The following is an 18,608-nucleotide window of genomic DNA, read 5'->3' as shown; positions in this document are numbered from 1 at the left end:
TTGTAATCACATGTATGTGTGAGGAGGGATTGATTGTCTACATGTCAGAGTATGCCTACAGTTACAGGAATGGGAAGTAAATGTAGTGTGCCATACAGCTCTTGGTTCCATAGCCTATAGTTCTTGTTTTCACGTGTACAGAAAATTTGCAGTATTTCCGGTTTTAAGAATTTCTAAACACACAGGTGTGGGACTCTGATGGTCAAAATAGGCACAGTCTAATTTCCATGAAGATATGGACTATGATCAGAATGGAATTCTAACATACGTTATGCTACCTGCAATATGCAGTGTTATACGATCAAATAAAAACAACCCAAATCATAATAATTAAAAAATAAATCAAAACATTTTGGCAGTCAAAAACAAGCTGATAAGAGATTTCCTTAGTTTTATGTATTACTTTGTTGGATGCAGCATATTTTAAGCAGTATGTATTTTGGCAAATGTAGTATATATTTAATACAGAAGCTTGTTCTTTCACCATGGGATTAAAATAATAATTATTAAAAAAAAAATAAAGGTAAGGACTTTTTTCTCACAATTCTGTTTGTATCTTATATTTTTTTTCATAATTGTAAGATATAAAGTCAGAATTATGAGATTGCGAGTAAAAAAAAGTCAGAATTGTAAGATAAAAACATACTTTTTTTAATTTAATGACGAGAAAAACAATTTGCAAGATGAATTGTGAGATGTAAAGTGAATTCTTAATTAATATTACAGAATTCCTTACTCAGAATTTTAAGTTTTAAATAGAACTTAACTAATATAATTTAAATAACATAAAATATATTTGAGATAAAAATTGTGAGAAAAAGTGTGAATTGTGAGGTAAAATTAAATTTTAAATATATATATACACTACCAGTCAAAAGTTTTTGAACAGTAACATTTTTAATGTTTTTTTTTTAAAATAAGTTTAAGTCAAAGTACAGAAAAGTAAACAAAGTTTGTAATATTTTTTACTTTTTAAAATAACTTCTTTCTATTTGAATGTATTTTAAAATGTAATTTATTCCTGTGATTTCAAAGCTGAATTTTTGGCATCATTACTCCAGTCACATGATCCTTCGGAAATGATTCTAATATTCTTTTTTCTAATATTCTTAATTTGCTGCTCAAAAAACATATTTTTTTTATTTTTGTGGTGAAAACAGCTGAGTATATTTTTTTCAGGTTTCTTTGATGAATAGAAAGTTCAGAAGAACAGCATTTACCTGAAACCTTTTGTAACATTTTTGTCTTTTGTTCTATTTAAAGCATCTTTGCTAAATAATAGTATTAATTTCCGTAAAAAAAAAAACAATTACACTGACTCCAAAATTTTGAGTGGTATAGTGTATAATGTTGCAAAAGCTTTTTATTTTAGATCAATGCTGATCAAAGAATCCTGGAAAAAATGTACTCTGCTGTTTTAAATATTGATAATAATAAAAATGTTTTTTGAACAGCAAATCAGCATATTAGAATGATTTCTGAAGGATCACGTGACACTAAAGACTGGAGTAATGATGCTGAACGTAGCTTTGAACACAGGAATAAATTACATTTTGAAATATATTTAAATTGAATACTTAAATTTTAATAGTAAAAATATTTCAAAATTGTACAGGTTTTTTTGCTGTACTTTGAATCAAATAAATGCAGGCTTGGTGAGCAAAAGAGAAACATTAAAAATCTTACTGTTCAAAAACGTTTGACTGGTAGTGTATTCTTTTTTTATCCCATGGGTGAAACAAGCTTCCATAATTCTGGCTATCTGATATATGTTCTGTAATATTAGAATGAGTAGTATGATAATATGCTGTTCCAAACATAGCTATGGAAGATAAGAACAAAAAATGAACGATCAGACAGTAAAATATACAGTCAAACCAAAACTTAAAATACTGTACAAGAAATAAGATTTTACTATAATGGAATGAGGTCTTATTGCCAGACCATCTTGGATATGTGTACTTGTTCACATACTTAAATATAAATTCACACACAGATTAAAAAATAAAATAACATTAAAAAACACAGCAGTTCCTAGTTTGGTACCCGTGGTTACTGTGCTTTTATCCCTTGTCACCAGTTCTGTTTTAGTTCAGGCGTTTGTTTTGACCACCTCGTCGTCTCCGGCACTAGAGGAGTGGCTGCTGAGGTCAGCCACACCTGACTCGAAATCACTGCAGGTTGAAAGGTCATCAGGGTCACCGTTCTTGTGTGGGGCTGCTAACTCTAGCGGCAGTGTGAAGGAAGGAGTGTGTTTCTCGCTTCTAGGGGAGGTGAAGTAGTCTAGAGGGCTGCCGAGTTCGCTCTCGGTTGGAATCGGACGTCGGACGCGTTCAGACAACTTGCTGGTCTTCTTCCTCTCCCCTGAAGTTTTCCATTCCTTCAGCTGGGCAAGTCTCTGTGGAAATACGTTTATAGATGACAAGGTTGGTGAGTTTTACATTTGCGCAGCAAAAAGAAGGAACAAATTCAATTGTGTCTGAAACTAGGGAGATCGTCCTCTTTTTCCTGTTTGGAATCTCTAAATCCTTCTAACAAGTCATGATTGGTCAATTATCTGCACACTATTAGTCAACCTACTATAGTACAAAAACAACAGGAAAACAAAGCCAAAACCTATACTTTTTAAAAAATTTAGAAATCCACGTCCAGTAAAAAGAGGACGTATTGTCGCCCTATTGAAATGGAACACTAGCGTACTGCATAGTATACTTGTAATGTGCAATGTGGGAATGAATTGTGAACCCATCCTCTACTTGTGGATGTGTTTTAAAATGTTTGATGATACATTTGGGATATTTATGCATGCATGTGTATGCCTTGTCCAGCGTCCGTCTCCCGTGGTACCTCCTGGTGGGTGCTAAGCTCCTCCTCCAATTGCTGTGACTCCTCCCTCACTGCGTTCAAGCAGTCGGCTGGAGACTGGTTTGAAGCCACACTTTTCTCTGCACGGCCATACATCCCCTTCCAAAACCTACGACATCATTTTCAGTTCATTAAATTGTACAGTGTCACCACAAAAAACGTTTATATATGTGTATTTATACAACAGTTCTTCCTGCTCCTCGAATCTGATTGGCTGAGAGGAGTGTGATATTCTAGTGATATCTGAAATCTAACCGTTTCACCCTTTGTATCACTCTGCTTGCAGTATTTTTCACAGCGAGTGTGAAACCCAAAATCCACCCAAATCCACTAAAATTTTATAAATTTACACAGTGTTTATGTTACGGAATGTAGTTTTAAGAGGTTTTGGACGGGAATGTGCTTGTTTAGATTCAAATATATGGTTTGTTATTTGTTATTTGTTATTTAAAATAGCGATGCACCAAAATGAAAATTCTTAGCCGAAGCCGAACAAAATTAAGCACTGGGCCTAAGGCCAATTACCGAACACGTTTTTTCGTGTTTTCCAAGATGTATTTTTTATAATATAGCCAAAATGTGCTTTTTACAGTTTTGTCTTGCTTTTCAAAAAAAAAGAAAGAAATCAATTACAAAACAACAATTTAAAAATATTTACTTAACACTGAACATTTTTTTTACATTCTAGTAGACATTATAGCCTACCAACAAAGAACAATTTAACTTAAAATTAATAAGTTAGCAAAATAATATTCTTTGACCATTTTTAAGACCCCCTTCTTGAATCAGGCATGTGTTTTTAATGTACAAATAAATGGAGCCTTGCTGTGCAAAGGGGAATGTTATAAAAATATATTAATAGAGTTTTTGTAATGACTGTTATCATTATTTTTGTCCTACTTTTTATTTTATTTTATAGAACAACAGTCGAATTACAATGCTAACATTTATGAATGTTAACTTTTATTTTGGCAGAATAACCCAAAAGAAGACCTCAGTACTACTTTTGCTGACAGCAGCAGATTCATGAATGATTCTCATCACGCTTTGGACTTTGAACCCTGGCTAAAGCTTGTGCAGAACTGTCAGAATACATACAATTTGTACGTGTAATAGACAGCATAACGTTCTGTAGTTTTTTAATGAATGGTTTAAGGCCATTTTGCTATTTCAGTCATCATACAGTCTTTCTCAGTTTTAAATGCTTCCACACTGCTGACATGTTTGCTGCATTACTGCATGCCTCTATTTGATCGCGTCACGTCATTGTTCGGTATAATTTATTGGGCTTTTTTGCTTATTATGCTGAACACCGAAAGAGCTTTTTTTGTTATTTTTGGCCAAATAATTTCGGGTTTGCCGAATATTCCAGTGCGTCCCTAATTGTATAATTCGCTTTAATGTTTTAGGAGATGTAAACTCCAGGGCCTTAGCGGGCATTGAGCACTCATGAAAACGCTGAGAGCAGCCTTACCTTGGCTAGTTCTTCTGAAATTTGTCACTGACTCTGATGTGTCTATAGTGGTTAAACATGAGATATAATAATTTTTGGGTAAATCTAACAGGCAGTCTTTGGTCTCATTAATCTATTATTTGTTCCAGAGCAAACAGTTTTGTATACGGGCCATTCTACAGAATTGGTGCAAACTGCTGTCCCACATCCAAAAAACACATTTAAAAAGCATTTAAGTATTCAAATCTTAGATGTTTATTAAGATCCTTCTATTATCAATATAAACCCACAATAATATTAAGAAAATTAGCAAGCTTAATATATATATATTATCATCATTTATTGGGTATTTTCAATTGGGAGGTCGCTGACCCAAAACCTAACCCCTAAATATCAACTTATGAAAATAATATTTTTCATAGTTTTTTTTCCCATTGTTTTTTTTTTTTTTGGAAAGTATCTTCTTGATTCTTTTAAAAAGTGAAGTAAAAAAACAATAAATAAATATATTGTAGATAGATAGATAGATAGAATTATGAAACTTGTAAAAAAAAAAAAGGTGTCCCGCATTTTTCAAGTCTAAATCACTACCAAAACAGTGTATGTTTTAGTCTACTGGAAAATGATCAGGAAATATACCTGTGCCCCCCTCTCTCATAGCTACAAGGTGTGAGTAGATAGGTCTCATCATTTTGAAGTAAATGTGTTCAAAAGTCTGCTTTTCAACTTTAAGGAACGTCACTACCGAACAGCTTTTTTCTGAAATTAAGCACAATTTTTTGGGAGTTATTCCATAACATTTTAGTTTTTATATGCGTACCACTGTTCAGAACTGTGCTAGCTAACCATGTACTGATTGCATCTTTGAGCTAGGTTCAGCTAGCATCTAAAATTGTCATTACTGAAATATAGTCTGAAGCCTACTTCACCAATGTTGATGTTGAGTGTACTAAAATAGCCCTACACTTGAGGAGGCTTTCTGATCATGAACATGAAGGCTAAAGGTCAAGTTCAGCCATCTAAATGTATCCCAAAGGTAATAGTTCCTTTTTCATATCAATATTTGTTGAGCTTTACTTGAAGTATACAGGCATCTTTGAGATTGGATTAGTCTAAATTAAATCATTGAAAGTGAGAAAACACTACTGATTAAGTCAAACAACAGCTCTTAACAATGTAACAGTCTTTCTCACAAGCCAACTAAAGTGCCTTGATGGAAAATCAACAAGTGTGTTTATTCCTAGATTAATTCTCATTTAAAGAAATCAACACCCTTTCTGTTGCTACACTGGCTTAAAAACATGCACAAAGGTGTCACTGCAAGCTATTTTGTGTTCATTACACTTTCACTTCACTTTCTCATTCTTACAGTATGGAGCTTTGTCATCTCTGAGTCAATTCTGAAGGAGGCATGACTATTATACAAAAAGAATGTGAAAGAAAGTTTAAAGTAAGCTGATTTCTGGTAATGTGTGAGACTTTCGGTTCATAATCCACCTTAGGAAAAAATGGTAACGGTAAAACTGTTTACACTACAAACAATTGTGTTCATAATTAAGATAATGCATTAAAATGATATTGTAAGACACCGGTTTGCAACATCAAGCAGCAAAACAAGCTGTTTTGTAGAGCTAAAAACAGCTGGAAGCGGATGACCCTGGAAGACAGACACATTCAATTTGGCTGTGCCCGCTTTTACGGGAAAAATAAGGTGGATAGATACAATTCAGTTTGGTTGACTTACTTGAAGCAGTAGGCAGTGGTTAGAGGTTTCAGAGCACCCTGTGTCTGGCTGTGGTCTGTCCTGTATAGAGGGTTTGTGTATTCAGCCCTGTTCTCCCACAGGTGCGGCCACAAAGAGTGCGTTCGCTCTTGCAACCTGCATGGTTGACAAAGAGGGAGATTGAATGAGTAAACTAGCACATAAAGGTAATGAAACCAAGATGGTCCAACAGTCAAAACAAGAAGTTACATTACCTTTTATTTGGAACTACATTCTATATCAAGTACAAAAAAAAACAAAAAATTAAACATTACATCTTGATTACTGTAGATGGTTACAACCTAAATTGAATATTCAGTCTAATCATTTTTTTATTTGTAAAATTGTTTGGATATTGCTTGAGATGAGAATACTTTTTTCAGGTTAGTCTGGTGATGAACTGCCTACTTATACAGGAAAAAACATCAAGACAAGTTTTTTTTGTAATACCTATAAATCATAACCCCTTTCTCAGATCAAGCCATTCTCGGATTATTGGATGTGTGACGTCACACAGGCAGGCCCCTCCCACAATTGTTGATTAACACTGGCGTTTTAGCGTAGACCTGTCCTGAGTGAGCTGTGAACTGTCCGCCATTGTTTCGACGCCACAACAGGGTAGACAATAATGTCTCCTCAGCGATTGGGGTGTGAACATAGCAGACGTCATTTAATGCCGACATCTGAGCCGCTGAAGACGTAGAGAATTACATTTGTTTTTGAAGGGAATGAGCCCCCCAATCTACCTAGATGCGTCTATGTTTGTGCGAATCATTTCGCAGCTTCACCTACAGAAGAAGTGAGTATAAGGGTGTTTTTATGAATCTTTCCAAATTGCCTTTTCTAATAATGTTCTGCGGCTAAATGTGGCTAAAGTTTACAGTCTTATAAAACAGCTTGTCACCTAACAAAAAAGAGGGGTGGGATCAGCAGAACTCATTAGCATTTAAAGGGGCATGCACTGAAACGAGTTGCTGTGAACAGAGCTGTTTTTGACAAGGTAGAAAGGTTGTTTTACACTACCATTGAGAAATTTTAACCAAAAACTTCTCATTAAGACCCTAAAGAATCATATAAACTTAAAAATGGGCACCCGATGACCCCTTTAAAAAAGTAAACCAAACCATACTTCTTGTTTTGCTTTGTTTTTAATAATGCAGGTTTTTCTCAGATAGTTACTAGTTCTTCTTCTATACCAAGCCATCGATCTGGCACTAGCCAGACCTTCATCCAACTGAGCCTGTTGGCCACTCACTTTTATGGAAATAAAAAGGTGAACATACTTTTTTAAAGATTGTGAAGTAAGTGTAGTACCTACTAGGGTTGCCACCCGTCCCTTAAAATACGGAATCGTCCCGTATTTGAGAATGAAATTGCGCGTCCCGTTTTGAATCAATACGGGACGGGTTTTGTCCTGTATTTTTTATAAAAAATTTTAAAGCAGCGTCTCATGCAAATAATCACTGCGGTAAAGCCAGCCGCGGTTCAGAAAAACACGGTCAAGCCAGCCGCGATTGATTTTAAGTGTGCGCGCATATTACAGTGATTACGGTAGTTTCAGAAACAACACAGAGAACGCGCTTGCAGCGCGCTTTTCATTTAGACGCCCAGACTGAGAGATAATACTACAAAATGCTCGTGAATTTTTACTTACTTATTTATTTGCATTTCTGCTTTAATATCCGTTTTATTTATTGGTGTACTTGACGGTTCTTTTCTGAGAAATGGGACATTATTAGACTTTAGAGTCTAATAAGTAGAAAAAAACAATGATCAGTTCTTATTCAGGACGGCCCATATTATATGCAACTCATATGAAACCTTTTTACTGCAGCATTTTTGAGATATGGGACATGATTACATTTTAACGGGGTATATAGACCCCTATTTTTAAAAAGTAGAAAACCCCCCCCCCCCCCCCCCCCCCGAATGCGTCCCTTATTTTTGGGTATTAAAAGTGGTAACCCTAGTACCTACTAAACAAAATGTGATTTTGGACACAGCTTTGTCTTAGTCTTAGCTCTTCTAGTTTCCCTTTTCAAATGACAAATACAAACTACTGCCACCTGCTGGTATGGAGAGTTATTTCCTCTCATGCAGACACAGAACGTACATACCAGCCGTAGTAGTTTTTGTGGTGCATTCAAGCCCAACCTATTGGTCGAGACCAAGTGTGCTGCTCGAGTCCTGAAAAGTGAAGCCAAAATGTTTTAATTGCACCCCCGGTGGCCGGCTGCAGTATAGGTCATAAACCCCGCCCTCTCCATGTGATCTAATGGGACGTGAGCCAAAGTAAATACTCAAATTTCATTTCAAATAATTGTTTTTTTCCAAAGATGGTTTACATCGTGTGAGGTAGTTTTTATAATGCCGATTCATGTTCAAGTGTTTGTTTTAATAAAAAAGTTTGCTTTTAGGTAGTTATTTGATGCTATAAAAATGGGGTGTGGTGGCATGATTGTGATCATGTGATTGGGTCTGCAGGAGTTTGGGCGGGACTTTGATACTGCGGCTCCACCTCACGACACTACTGCGCAGACTCTGGCTCCAAACTAATCTCTACTGTGCAGACTCTGGCTCCAAATGACGTAATTTCCCCCAAGATGGCAGCGGCCATATTGAGATGATTTGGCTTCACTTTTCTATAGTGGAATAAAGCAGAGATGCGTTGTCCATCTTACAGTCTATGGTCGAAACACAGCTGATGTGATGTGTCACCACAATTGTTTTGATGTGTTGAGCTTTAGAAGCTCTCATAATATCAACTTGGTACCGTTAAAACCACTTTCCTGGCTGGATCATTTTTTGGAAACACGCCAGTAAACAGACTGTGATCCCTATATACTAGTACATCTATAACCATCTCAGTTCAAAAAGTAGCTGATTTCTGTCAAAGCTGTAACCTAGCCGTTAGCCCACAGTTGAGGTCAAAAGTTTACATACACCTTGCAGAATCTGCAAAATGTCAATTATTTAGCCAAAATAGGAGGGATCATACAAAATGCGTGTCATTTTGTATTTAATACTGACCTGAATAAGTTCACATAAAGAAATATAGTCCACAAGACAAAATAATGACCCTGTTCAAAAGTTTACATGCGCTTGATTCTTAAAACTGTGTTATTACCTGAATGATCCACAGCCGTGTCATTTTTAGAAAATTAAATTTTCTCTTGTGGACTACATGTAAACGTCTTTTTTTGTGAAATATCTCATTCAGATCAGTACTAAATAAAAAGTAACATGCATTTTGTATGATCCCTCTCATTTTGGTAAAATAATTAACATTTTGCAGATTCTGACTTATGACCTCAACTGTATATACTCTGATATGTATACATATTTTTTTACCTCATGTCTCTCCTCTCTTTCTGGCAATTGCCGATGAAGTTCCCGTACTGGCAGGAGTAGATATGTGTGTGTAGCTGTATGAGGAATCGCTCATTAAACTCAAACGCACAGGGAAACTGCTGCATCAACTGCCACACACACTCCAGAAACTGGTCCATGACTGGGGAAACCTCCTTAGGGTCACTGTCAAGGTGAGCGTACCTGCAGAAGATTTTATTAATAAAGGAAGATGTAAATAGTAATGATATAGGTCACCATCCAACCTTTCTATTCTCAGTTTACACTGGCACTTATGGATATTCCAACTTGGCATCTCATATTACAAAACAAGCAGGAACCAGTGGTGTTTGGTGTCACTGACGTGGCAAGTTTGAATATGCACATGTGAATTACTTTCATGAATGAATCACAACTTAAACATTACACAAAGTTATATCTGTCTTTAGTAGACATGAAATATGTTGTAGTCACTGTAAGCTTTTTCTATAATAGAAAAAAAGGCTTGAGCATTCTTGAAAATTTCTCCTGTTTTGTTCCATGAAAGAAAATGTTCATATTTGGAGAAACTGAGCATGTAACATTTCACGTTTGGAGCGTAGTCACCTAAAGATGTCAGATGCATAGTCTAACATTGTATACTGCAAGACTGATGGTTTAGTCCCAGTATTTGCTTTGGATTCAGGAATGATACTTTTTTTTGTCTCACATATCCATACACAGTAGAGAAGATTCACAGAAAGCTTTAATTCAATTATGCAATTCAAAGAATTAAAATGAACTGCGAGTTGCACGTGGTGTCTAACATGTGAGGACAGAAACATTTAAATTGAAATGAAAAACACGAACCTGTGGGAAAACTTATGTCCAAATGACACCCAATCCTTCTCGATGAGAACCTACAAGAAACAAGACTTGTGTTCAAATGTAGACAAAACATATGTTACATATTTAGTCTTAGATGAGACTTGACTAGCACTGTTTTGGATCAGACACCATCAAAAGTATTATTACCATCAGTCCTTTGATAGTTCTGTAGTATGGATCAAGTAGTACACTAGCCACCGAACAGGCCTGAGCGGTTCTGTCCCACCCGTCTGAACAGTGCACCAGAACACTCACTCCATCCTCTGCCACTGCCTGACAACATAGATAGATATGAATGGAAAAATACATGTGATTATATCACTCATATTGTATTTGTACTTAGGTTTTCTACATGACATGACAATGCCACATTTTTCAGACATGCACAATCAATGAATTTCCAAATTTTTAAAAAAAAGTCCTGCCTTTGCAATGAAGACTCCAGCATCAAGTACAGCTTTGATGTGTTTTAGCCACCCAGAGTTCTCCAGACCCCACAGGAAATCACTCATGGAGGGAGCTGCGAGTTCACCAACTGCAAGACCGAAAAGTTTCATTTTTTTATATGGACAGCAAGTGAACACCAGACAAGTATCTGCTGGTAAAAAGGTAATAATAATTAATTTGTGTACCATCTATAAGCTTCTGTTGGCTGTTCCTCATGACATGGATGTTTTCTATGCCAATGAACTGCAGTTTTATGTTAGTATAGTGGTCTTCATTCTCGTAGCCCTTCCCTGCAGCACGATTAGCCATGGCATTTAGCTGGAAATAATGACAAACAGTGTTTCAAAGTCACAATACTACTGGTATTTACAGTTATTTACTAGATAATGACATTATATTGCAGTATAGTAGATTACAATAATGATAACTTGTTTATGTTATAAGAATACCAAGCCAAAGCCAACAATATTTCTGGATATAAAAATAAAAAAAAATTTAATCCAGTTATATGCAAATCAAAATATTGAAGTCAAAATAATGATTTGTTTAATAATTTATTTATGCTTTTATTCAGCAAGTATGCATAACATGATCAAATGTGTCAGTAATGATCTTTACACCGCAACCAAAAAAATCAGTTTTAATAACTGCTGTTCTTTTCAACTTTACTAAAGTTCTTTCGAAAGTTCTCACAGAAATATATTTGAAAATACATTGGAATTTTAAATTACTGTACAATATTACTGTTTTTGCTATATACACTACCAAGCAAAAGTTTGTGAACAGTACAGTTTTTTTTAAAGAAAGCACACCAAGCCTGCATTTATTTGATCCAACGTACAGCAAAAACAGTAACATTTTGAAATATTTTTTTTACTATTTAAAATAACCGTTTTCAATGCTGAATTTTTAGCATCATTAATCCAGTCACATGGTCATTCAAAAAATCATTCTAATATTCTGATTTGAAAACATTTCAACAAACAAAAAACATTTATTATCATTATCATGTTGAAAACAGCCGAGTATAATTTTTTTTAGGTTTCTCTGATGAATAGAAAGTTCAGAGGATCAGCATTTATCTGAAATTTTGAATAGAAACATGATGATCATTGGATCTTACTATTCATCAATTAATCCTGAAAGAAAAATGTACTCAACTGCTTTAAATACTGATGATAATAATAAATATTAAAGCATATTAGAATTTAGCTTTGATCACAGGAATAAATTACATTTTTTTAAATATATTTAAATAGAAAACAGTTATTTTGAACAGTAAAAATATTTCAAAATTTCACCGTTTTTGCTGTACTATGGATCAAATAAACGCAGGGTTTAAAAAACATTAAAAATCTTACTGTTCAAAACCTTTTGACTGGTAGTGTATTTGATTAAATAAATGTAGCCTTAGAAAGCATAATAAATTTATTTGATAAACACTGAAAGATTATGCTGATTCCAAACTTTAATGGTAGTGTATACTGTAAAAATCCCACGACTTTCAAATAACCCCATCTAAATGCTTGTTTTTTTCATCTCTCACCTTTGGCCTTGTGTCCACCACATACATGAACTCACTGACAGGGTTTGACTTCATAATGGCCAGTAGCATCTGCTCATCATCTGAGGAGCGTGCACTGAAACCAGACAGAGGCTGACTGCTCCGACAAATTGATGCCTAGAAAACCAATGGTGTCAGATTTTTTAAATAGAAAAGTGGGGAGGTGAAGACAATGAGAAGATTTGGGTTAAGATATCAAGCTTAATATAAAAGATAAATATCTGCAAAGGGTTGAGTTCAAAGGAGTGTTACTTTTGCACTTACGCTGGTGTCTCTGTGGTAGTAGGAGAGAACAGGAAGACGCCCTCGACTCCGGAACTTGGCACTGCCCACAATGACAGCAGGAGAGGCTGACTTTGGCACAAACAGCTCTGACGGGTAAGTGTCACACAGCTGCCAATCAAAATATTTTGATTAGAACTATTGTTTAACATGCTTATGGTCAACAGTGGCCCTGTTTATTTAGTAGAACACATTCCTGTGCTTTTTGTGCAAGATTCATTAAAAATCCATTAAAATGTAATAACTTGCTCTGCCTCTGAAGCAACTTTACTTTTTTGCTGACTTCACAAATCCCTTTCAATACAGATGTACCATCAGGTCTAAAAATGGCCAAGCAATGATATACAGAAGTTTACATACACCTTGCAGAATCTGCAAAATGTTAATTATTTTACCAAAATAAGAGGGATCATACAAAATGCATGTAATTTTCCAATCAGCACTGACATGAATACAATATTTTATATAAAAGATGTTTACATATAGTCCACAAAATAAAATAAAAGTTGAATTTATAAAAATGGCCCTGTTCAATAGTTTACATACACTTGATTCTTAATACTGTATTGTTACCTGAATGATCCACAGCGGTTTTTGTTTTAGTTTAGTGATGTTCATGAGTCCCTTTTTTGTCCTGAAAAATCCTCCAGGTCCCACAAATTCTTGGGTTTTTCAGCATTTTTGTGTATTTGCACCCTTTCCAACAATGACTGTTTGATTTTGAGATTTGTCTTTTCACGAAAGACAACTGAGGGACTCATGTGCAACTATTACAGAAGGTTCAAACGCTCACTGATACTTCCGATTGGAATTTTTTTTTTTTTTTTTTGGCCAAAATAAGAAAAATGTGCACATCTTTATTCTGTTCTAAAGTTTTCACCTCCTGGCTCTTAATGCATGCTTTTTCCTTCTGAAGCATCAGTGAGCGTTAGAATCTTCTGTAATAGTTGCATATGAGTCCCTCAGTTGTCCTCGGTGTGAAAAGATGGATCTCAGAATCATACAGTCATTGTTGGAAAAGGTTCAAATACACAAAAATGCTAAAAAAAAAACAAAGAATCTGTGGAAACTGAAGGTCTTTTCTGAAGAACAGCGAGCAGTTGAACTGTTCAGGACAAACAAGGGACTCATAAACAACAAACACATAAAAAAACAGCCTTGGATCATTCAGGTAACAACACAGTATGAAGAATCAAGTGTATGTAAACTTTTGAACAGGGTCATTTTTTATAAATTTGAACTATTATTTTCTTTTGTGGGCTATATGTAAACATCTTTTATGTGAAATATCTTATTCATTTTTTTTTTTGTTTACAAATCATGGTCAATAGCCAAAGTCCTGATGAAGAACTGCACTACCCATAATCCTTGAGAGAAATCCAGCAATAAGAGGTCTCACTGTTAATACAGAGAAACATAAAAGAGCTATTTCTCGATTTATGTTCCATAGAAAAAAGTCATATAATTTTGAAACTACATTAGGTCAAAAACTGTAAACTCAAACACTGAAAAGCAAATCAAGGTTATAGACCCTGACCATGAACAGGTATTTAAGCAAATACTTACTCTATACTCATGATTGGCTGCCGAGACATGCCAGAGGTTTCTGGGTATCCCCATTCGACTGAATTCTGCCTTTAAGTCGATGAAGCCCCATGCCTTTTCCCTTAACTCTTTATCCAGGTTGGGGTTAAAAGAGAAGCAAAACAGCTCTCCATAGCGTTCTGCAAAAAAGACATTAGTGAGAGAGACATTAGTAAAAGTTAATGGGTGTGTAGCTCTCATGGGTGAAACTCACAAAGCTGCACAGAATGTGCTCTGACGTTGTTTGAATTTCACAGACAGTGTGTTTTCATAATGAACTGTGATGCCACAGCTAAGAACTTGCATCGTCTAAGCAAAAAAGGCACAGTGTGTGCTTTCAAAAGAAGATAATGCAAACATATGGATCATTATTCATGCTTCGCCAAATCATATGTGAGTACATTTGTACATTTGTAAACCCTGATAGTACTTTAGAACTTGTGCACGTCTCTATATGAGTGTTTGCCATGTTTTATGGCTTACGATTAATTGTTGTACCTCCTGTATTATTTTTTTGGTTATTATTTTGAGTGTTTTAAGATACACAACAGAATTTGGTACTTCAAGTAGATTTTTAATGCAAGTTTTTTTTTTTTTTTACACAATTCATTTTAATATACTTCTCTTGATATACTAAAATCTATAAACACTCTAAGGCACATTTTAATACTAAATTATAGTAAGATGAATGAAAGCAAGCAACACTCTCAAAGCAACGTGTTTAACATTTACAAGTCTATGATTTTTGTTGATTTTAGTTCACCTGGGCGTGAAAGTCGAGTGAGGGAGGCCACCACATCGAAACAGTCCTTCTCCTGCGGGATCAGCAGTCGGTAAACATGGAAGTTCTTACAGCGGATAATGAGAGGACTTCCTGATGGGTTTGTCGGGAGTCTTTCCACATTGTAAACCAAACTGTGCAGAACCTAGCAGAGCAAGAGAGATTATTAGTGGCTGCAAACTCTGGATTCATATTCATATTTTTTAGAATCTTCTTGTTTAGACATAAAAATAAACCACAAAGTCCAAAATTAATTTTTAACTTTTTGGACTATAGCTGAGTGAAATAAAACCTGATAATGAATTAATAACTCTAATTATGGTATAATATCACCAGATAATGAATTAATAATTAAAATTACTTATCTAATTAACAAGTAATAACTTGTCTTACTCACACTGCTGTTCAAAAGTTTGGGATTGGTTCGATTTTTATTGTTTTTTTGTTTGATAAAAAAAAATGAAAAGACTAATATTGTGAAAAATTACTGCAATTTAAAAAAACGGTTTTGTTTTTGAACATACTTTAAAATGTAATTTATTTCTGTGATGCAAAGCTGAATTTTTAGCATCCTTACACCAGTCTTCGGTGTCTCGTGATCCTTCAGAAATCATTCTAATAGACTGATTTATTATCAATGTTGAACACAGTTATGCTGTTTTTTAGAACTGCGATACTTTTTCCAGGATTCTTTGATGAATAAAAAGTTTACAGTAAAAGTACTACATTTATTTTATTTATTTTTATTTACGTTTTCTAACAATATAAGTCTTTACTATCACTTAAATCGGTGTAACACATGCTTGCTGGATAAAAGAATTAATTTCTAACAAAAAAAAAGGTATAAAAAAAATTACTGACCAAAAATAATTTTAGTGCTGTTCTTTTTAATGTTTTATTCATAAAAGAATCACAGGTTTCAAAAAAGAAATATTAATCAGCGCACATGTTTTAACATTGATAACAAATCAGCATATCAGAATGATTTCTAAAGGATCATATGACACTGAAGACTGGAGTAATGACTGAAGAAAATTCAGTTTTGCATCACAGAAATAAATTATATTTTAAAGTATATTACAATAGAAAACCATTATTTTAAATTGCAATAATATTTCATAATATTACTGTTTTTTGTCTGTATTTTTGAATTTTTGATCAACAGCCTTGAGGAGCACAAGAAACTTATTTTAGAAAACGTTAAAAATCTTACTGATCCCAAACTTATATACAGTACACTATATATTACCCAGTTCTTTATATAAAATTGATACATAATTATATCCAACTATATATACTGTGACAATAAAGCATGATGTTAATTTATTATAAACACTGAAAAACAGATAAATACACAGATAAATAGATTTCCTGTGTTTCCTTTACATTTAGCAAAAAAAAAAAAAGGAGGAAGCTTGATTGTCTGCACGAAAGGGTTTCAATTCCTACCCATGTCTCTTTGCGGGCCTCTGAGTTCTCTACAAATATAGTGTGAGTAGAGGAGAGGTATAATGTTCCCACCGTAGATTTCCTGGGGGTCAGCCAATCAATCATACGCACATTTTCCACCTGGAATAAAACAACATACAGTATTTTTCTAAAAAACAACCTTGTGATGTAATCATATGTTGTCAATTGTAAAAGGATGTTAATTATTTTGCAATCATAACATTGAGATTCTCCTTTTGTTCAGCTTGGCATTATTCTAAAACATTCATGTAGTAGGAAATGAAGAATAGCCAGGGTCAGATCATGTCCTTACCTAAATTACTTTGCCCTTGAATACATTCAAATGATAAAATAGCATACCAAAGAGTGTGTATTTAAAATAAAATGTTAAAATCTGCTGAGTCTCATGGTGCATCAGTAGTGCTGAGGCTGAACCATTATTCAGATCTTGTTACAAGGCACTAGATGAAGGAAGATGGGGGTTGCATTGTGGCCTATCACTGGGCATATTCTGTCAAGCCATTTATTTTACAGAAAAGTCATTCGGCAAACAAATATTACGTTTTTAAAATACCATATGTCATTCAAAACGAAAGCGGCTTACGGGATAAACGCTGTATTGTGAGCGTTTATCAAATACCCGGACATAAAGGGCATCAGCAGTACCTTTGGTGTTCTGATGTGCTCCATCCTAGAGACGCCTGTCCAAATGATGCGCAGAAAATTAATCAGGAGCGACCGGGGTATCTGGTCTTTTTCAGGTCAGAAGAACACAGCAAGTCGTCGCATGTTGGTTAAAAGAACATTATTAGATAATAGGGTGGCCAGCAGGTACTGTAATTCAAGCCATGGTCCTGGTCTGAGTACGGAGATCCGCTGTGCGCTCAGGCTGGTACACGGTGGACAACACAGAGCGCACAGGCACACTACAAACCCCACTATGGCGAAGGCTTGGCTCATGAATATTAATTAAATTGTGTGACGTTAGTCCAATAGCTCTCGGTGATTGGTTAGAAGGCAGACAATGATAGGTGTGCGCTAGTCAGAGGGCGAATTATCGATTCTCACTTTAAGGAAGGTTGGGATTATTAATTTTAATGATGATGCCTGACTGGACGCTTTAGGAAGGTAACCAAGCAACGTCACAAAGAACTGTGTAATATTTATAACCCAGTCCCTCGGCATAGTAGGATTCGTATTTCGCATTACCTTGGATTATTTTACAACAGCGCATGCGCAAACATCTCTGCATCCCTATATTCAAATATAGGCTATCGCCTTTGAAATAAATAAAGACTAAGGACAAGGTGATAGATAATCGTTGTATTTTAAGAGACAAATTTCATACGTTTTTTGAATAAAGATCTATATCCTTTGCATTTGTATTGATTGATTTTTTTATAAGAATAGCCTGTTCCCAGTATTTCAGTTACAATGATTCGATCATGTAATTAACATTTAAAGCGATTTCCAGTCACACGATTCAAAGAATCAATCACAGGGTTACAATGGCTGGTCACACCGTGTTGTCATGTATCATGTGATTTTAAGGCTTGTATTGGTGTTGCATTTTTACATTTTATAATATGTGCCATGTTTCACAGTTTAACGTAAGTCATTTCACAGGGGCCCTTTGTAATATAAAGCATTTCCAACATTCATTGCTTTAATTTTATAGGAAAATCTAAATTTGCGTGATTGGGATAATTTCTGTAGATGCAACATTTGTCCAGGAGGTGGCGATAACCGCCGTGAAATACTACTTTTTGTTTATACAGCCTTTTTTTTTTTTTTTACATATATGCACTCTACATGTGGTAACGTTTTACTTTACTTAACATTTACAAAATGTTATTTAAAAAATCATTTATTTATTTTATGTTGTAAAAAAATAATTCGATTACAGTGTAGTCTATGATAACCGACATTAATAAGTCATTTACAAACACAATTCAACAACCAGTCGTTCGTGCACATTCAAATATGTTTTAACTTTTTATTATTATTATTTTTAAATTCTACTTTCTATTTGAACAAATATATAACTCCTATACATAACTCCTGATTTATTGGTGATGTTATGTAATCTCTGTCCATTCCTCCCATTCACTTTGATCAGTGTCAGAGGAGGTGCTAGTCGTTTATAAACAAAGCTAAATTCTTTTGCTTGAGTTTACATCTTACTTATTTTATGATTAATTCTTGT

The 18,608-nt window shown here is 34.7% G+C and overlaps 1 protein-coding gene across 2 annotated transcripts; it reads right to left on the bottom strand.

Annotated features, from left to right (window-relative positions):
- Positions 1-715: 715 nt before the first annotated feature.
- Positions 716-17,296, bottom strand: mtmr7b (myotubularin related protein 7b). Of its 2 annotated transcripts, none has more exons than XM_073842208.1 (14): positions 17,069-17,296; positions 16,403-16,522; positions 14,936-15,098; positions 14,155-14,312; positions 12,571-12,699; positions 12,289-12,423; positions 10,928-11,060; positions 10,721-10,830; positions 10,443-10,568; positions 10,278-10,327; positions 9,432-9,632; positions 6,063-6,197; positions 2,848-2,974; positions 716-2,398 (listed from the first exon to the last, which is right to left on the bottom strand). In XM_073842208.1, the coding sequence occupies exons 1-14, from the start codon at positions 17,090-17,092 to the stop codon at positions 2,093-2,095; spliced, it is 1,917 nt and encodes a 638-aa protein (XP_073698309.1). In that variant the 5' UTR covers positions 17,093-17,296; the 3' UTR covers positions 716-2,092. The 2 variants fall into 2 exon arrangements, with proteins under 2 accessions (XP_073698309.1, XP_073698310.1); XM_073842209.1 differs by having other exon boundaries at positions 2,185-2,398; positions 2,820-2,974.
- Positions 17,297-18,608: the final 1,312 nt, after the last annotated feature.

Source organism: Garra rufa, chromosome 6 (assembly GCF_049309525.1).
Source record: "Garra rufa chromosome 6, GarRuf1.0, whole genome shotgun sequence".
Classification (NCBI taxonomy): Eukaryota; Metazoa; Chordata; class Actinopteri; order Cypriniformes; family Cyprinidae; genus Garra; species Garra rufa.
The sequence above is the reverse complement of the archived record's forward strand: the minus strand, read 5'-3'. Positions and strand labels throughout refer to the sequence as shown.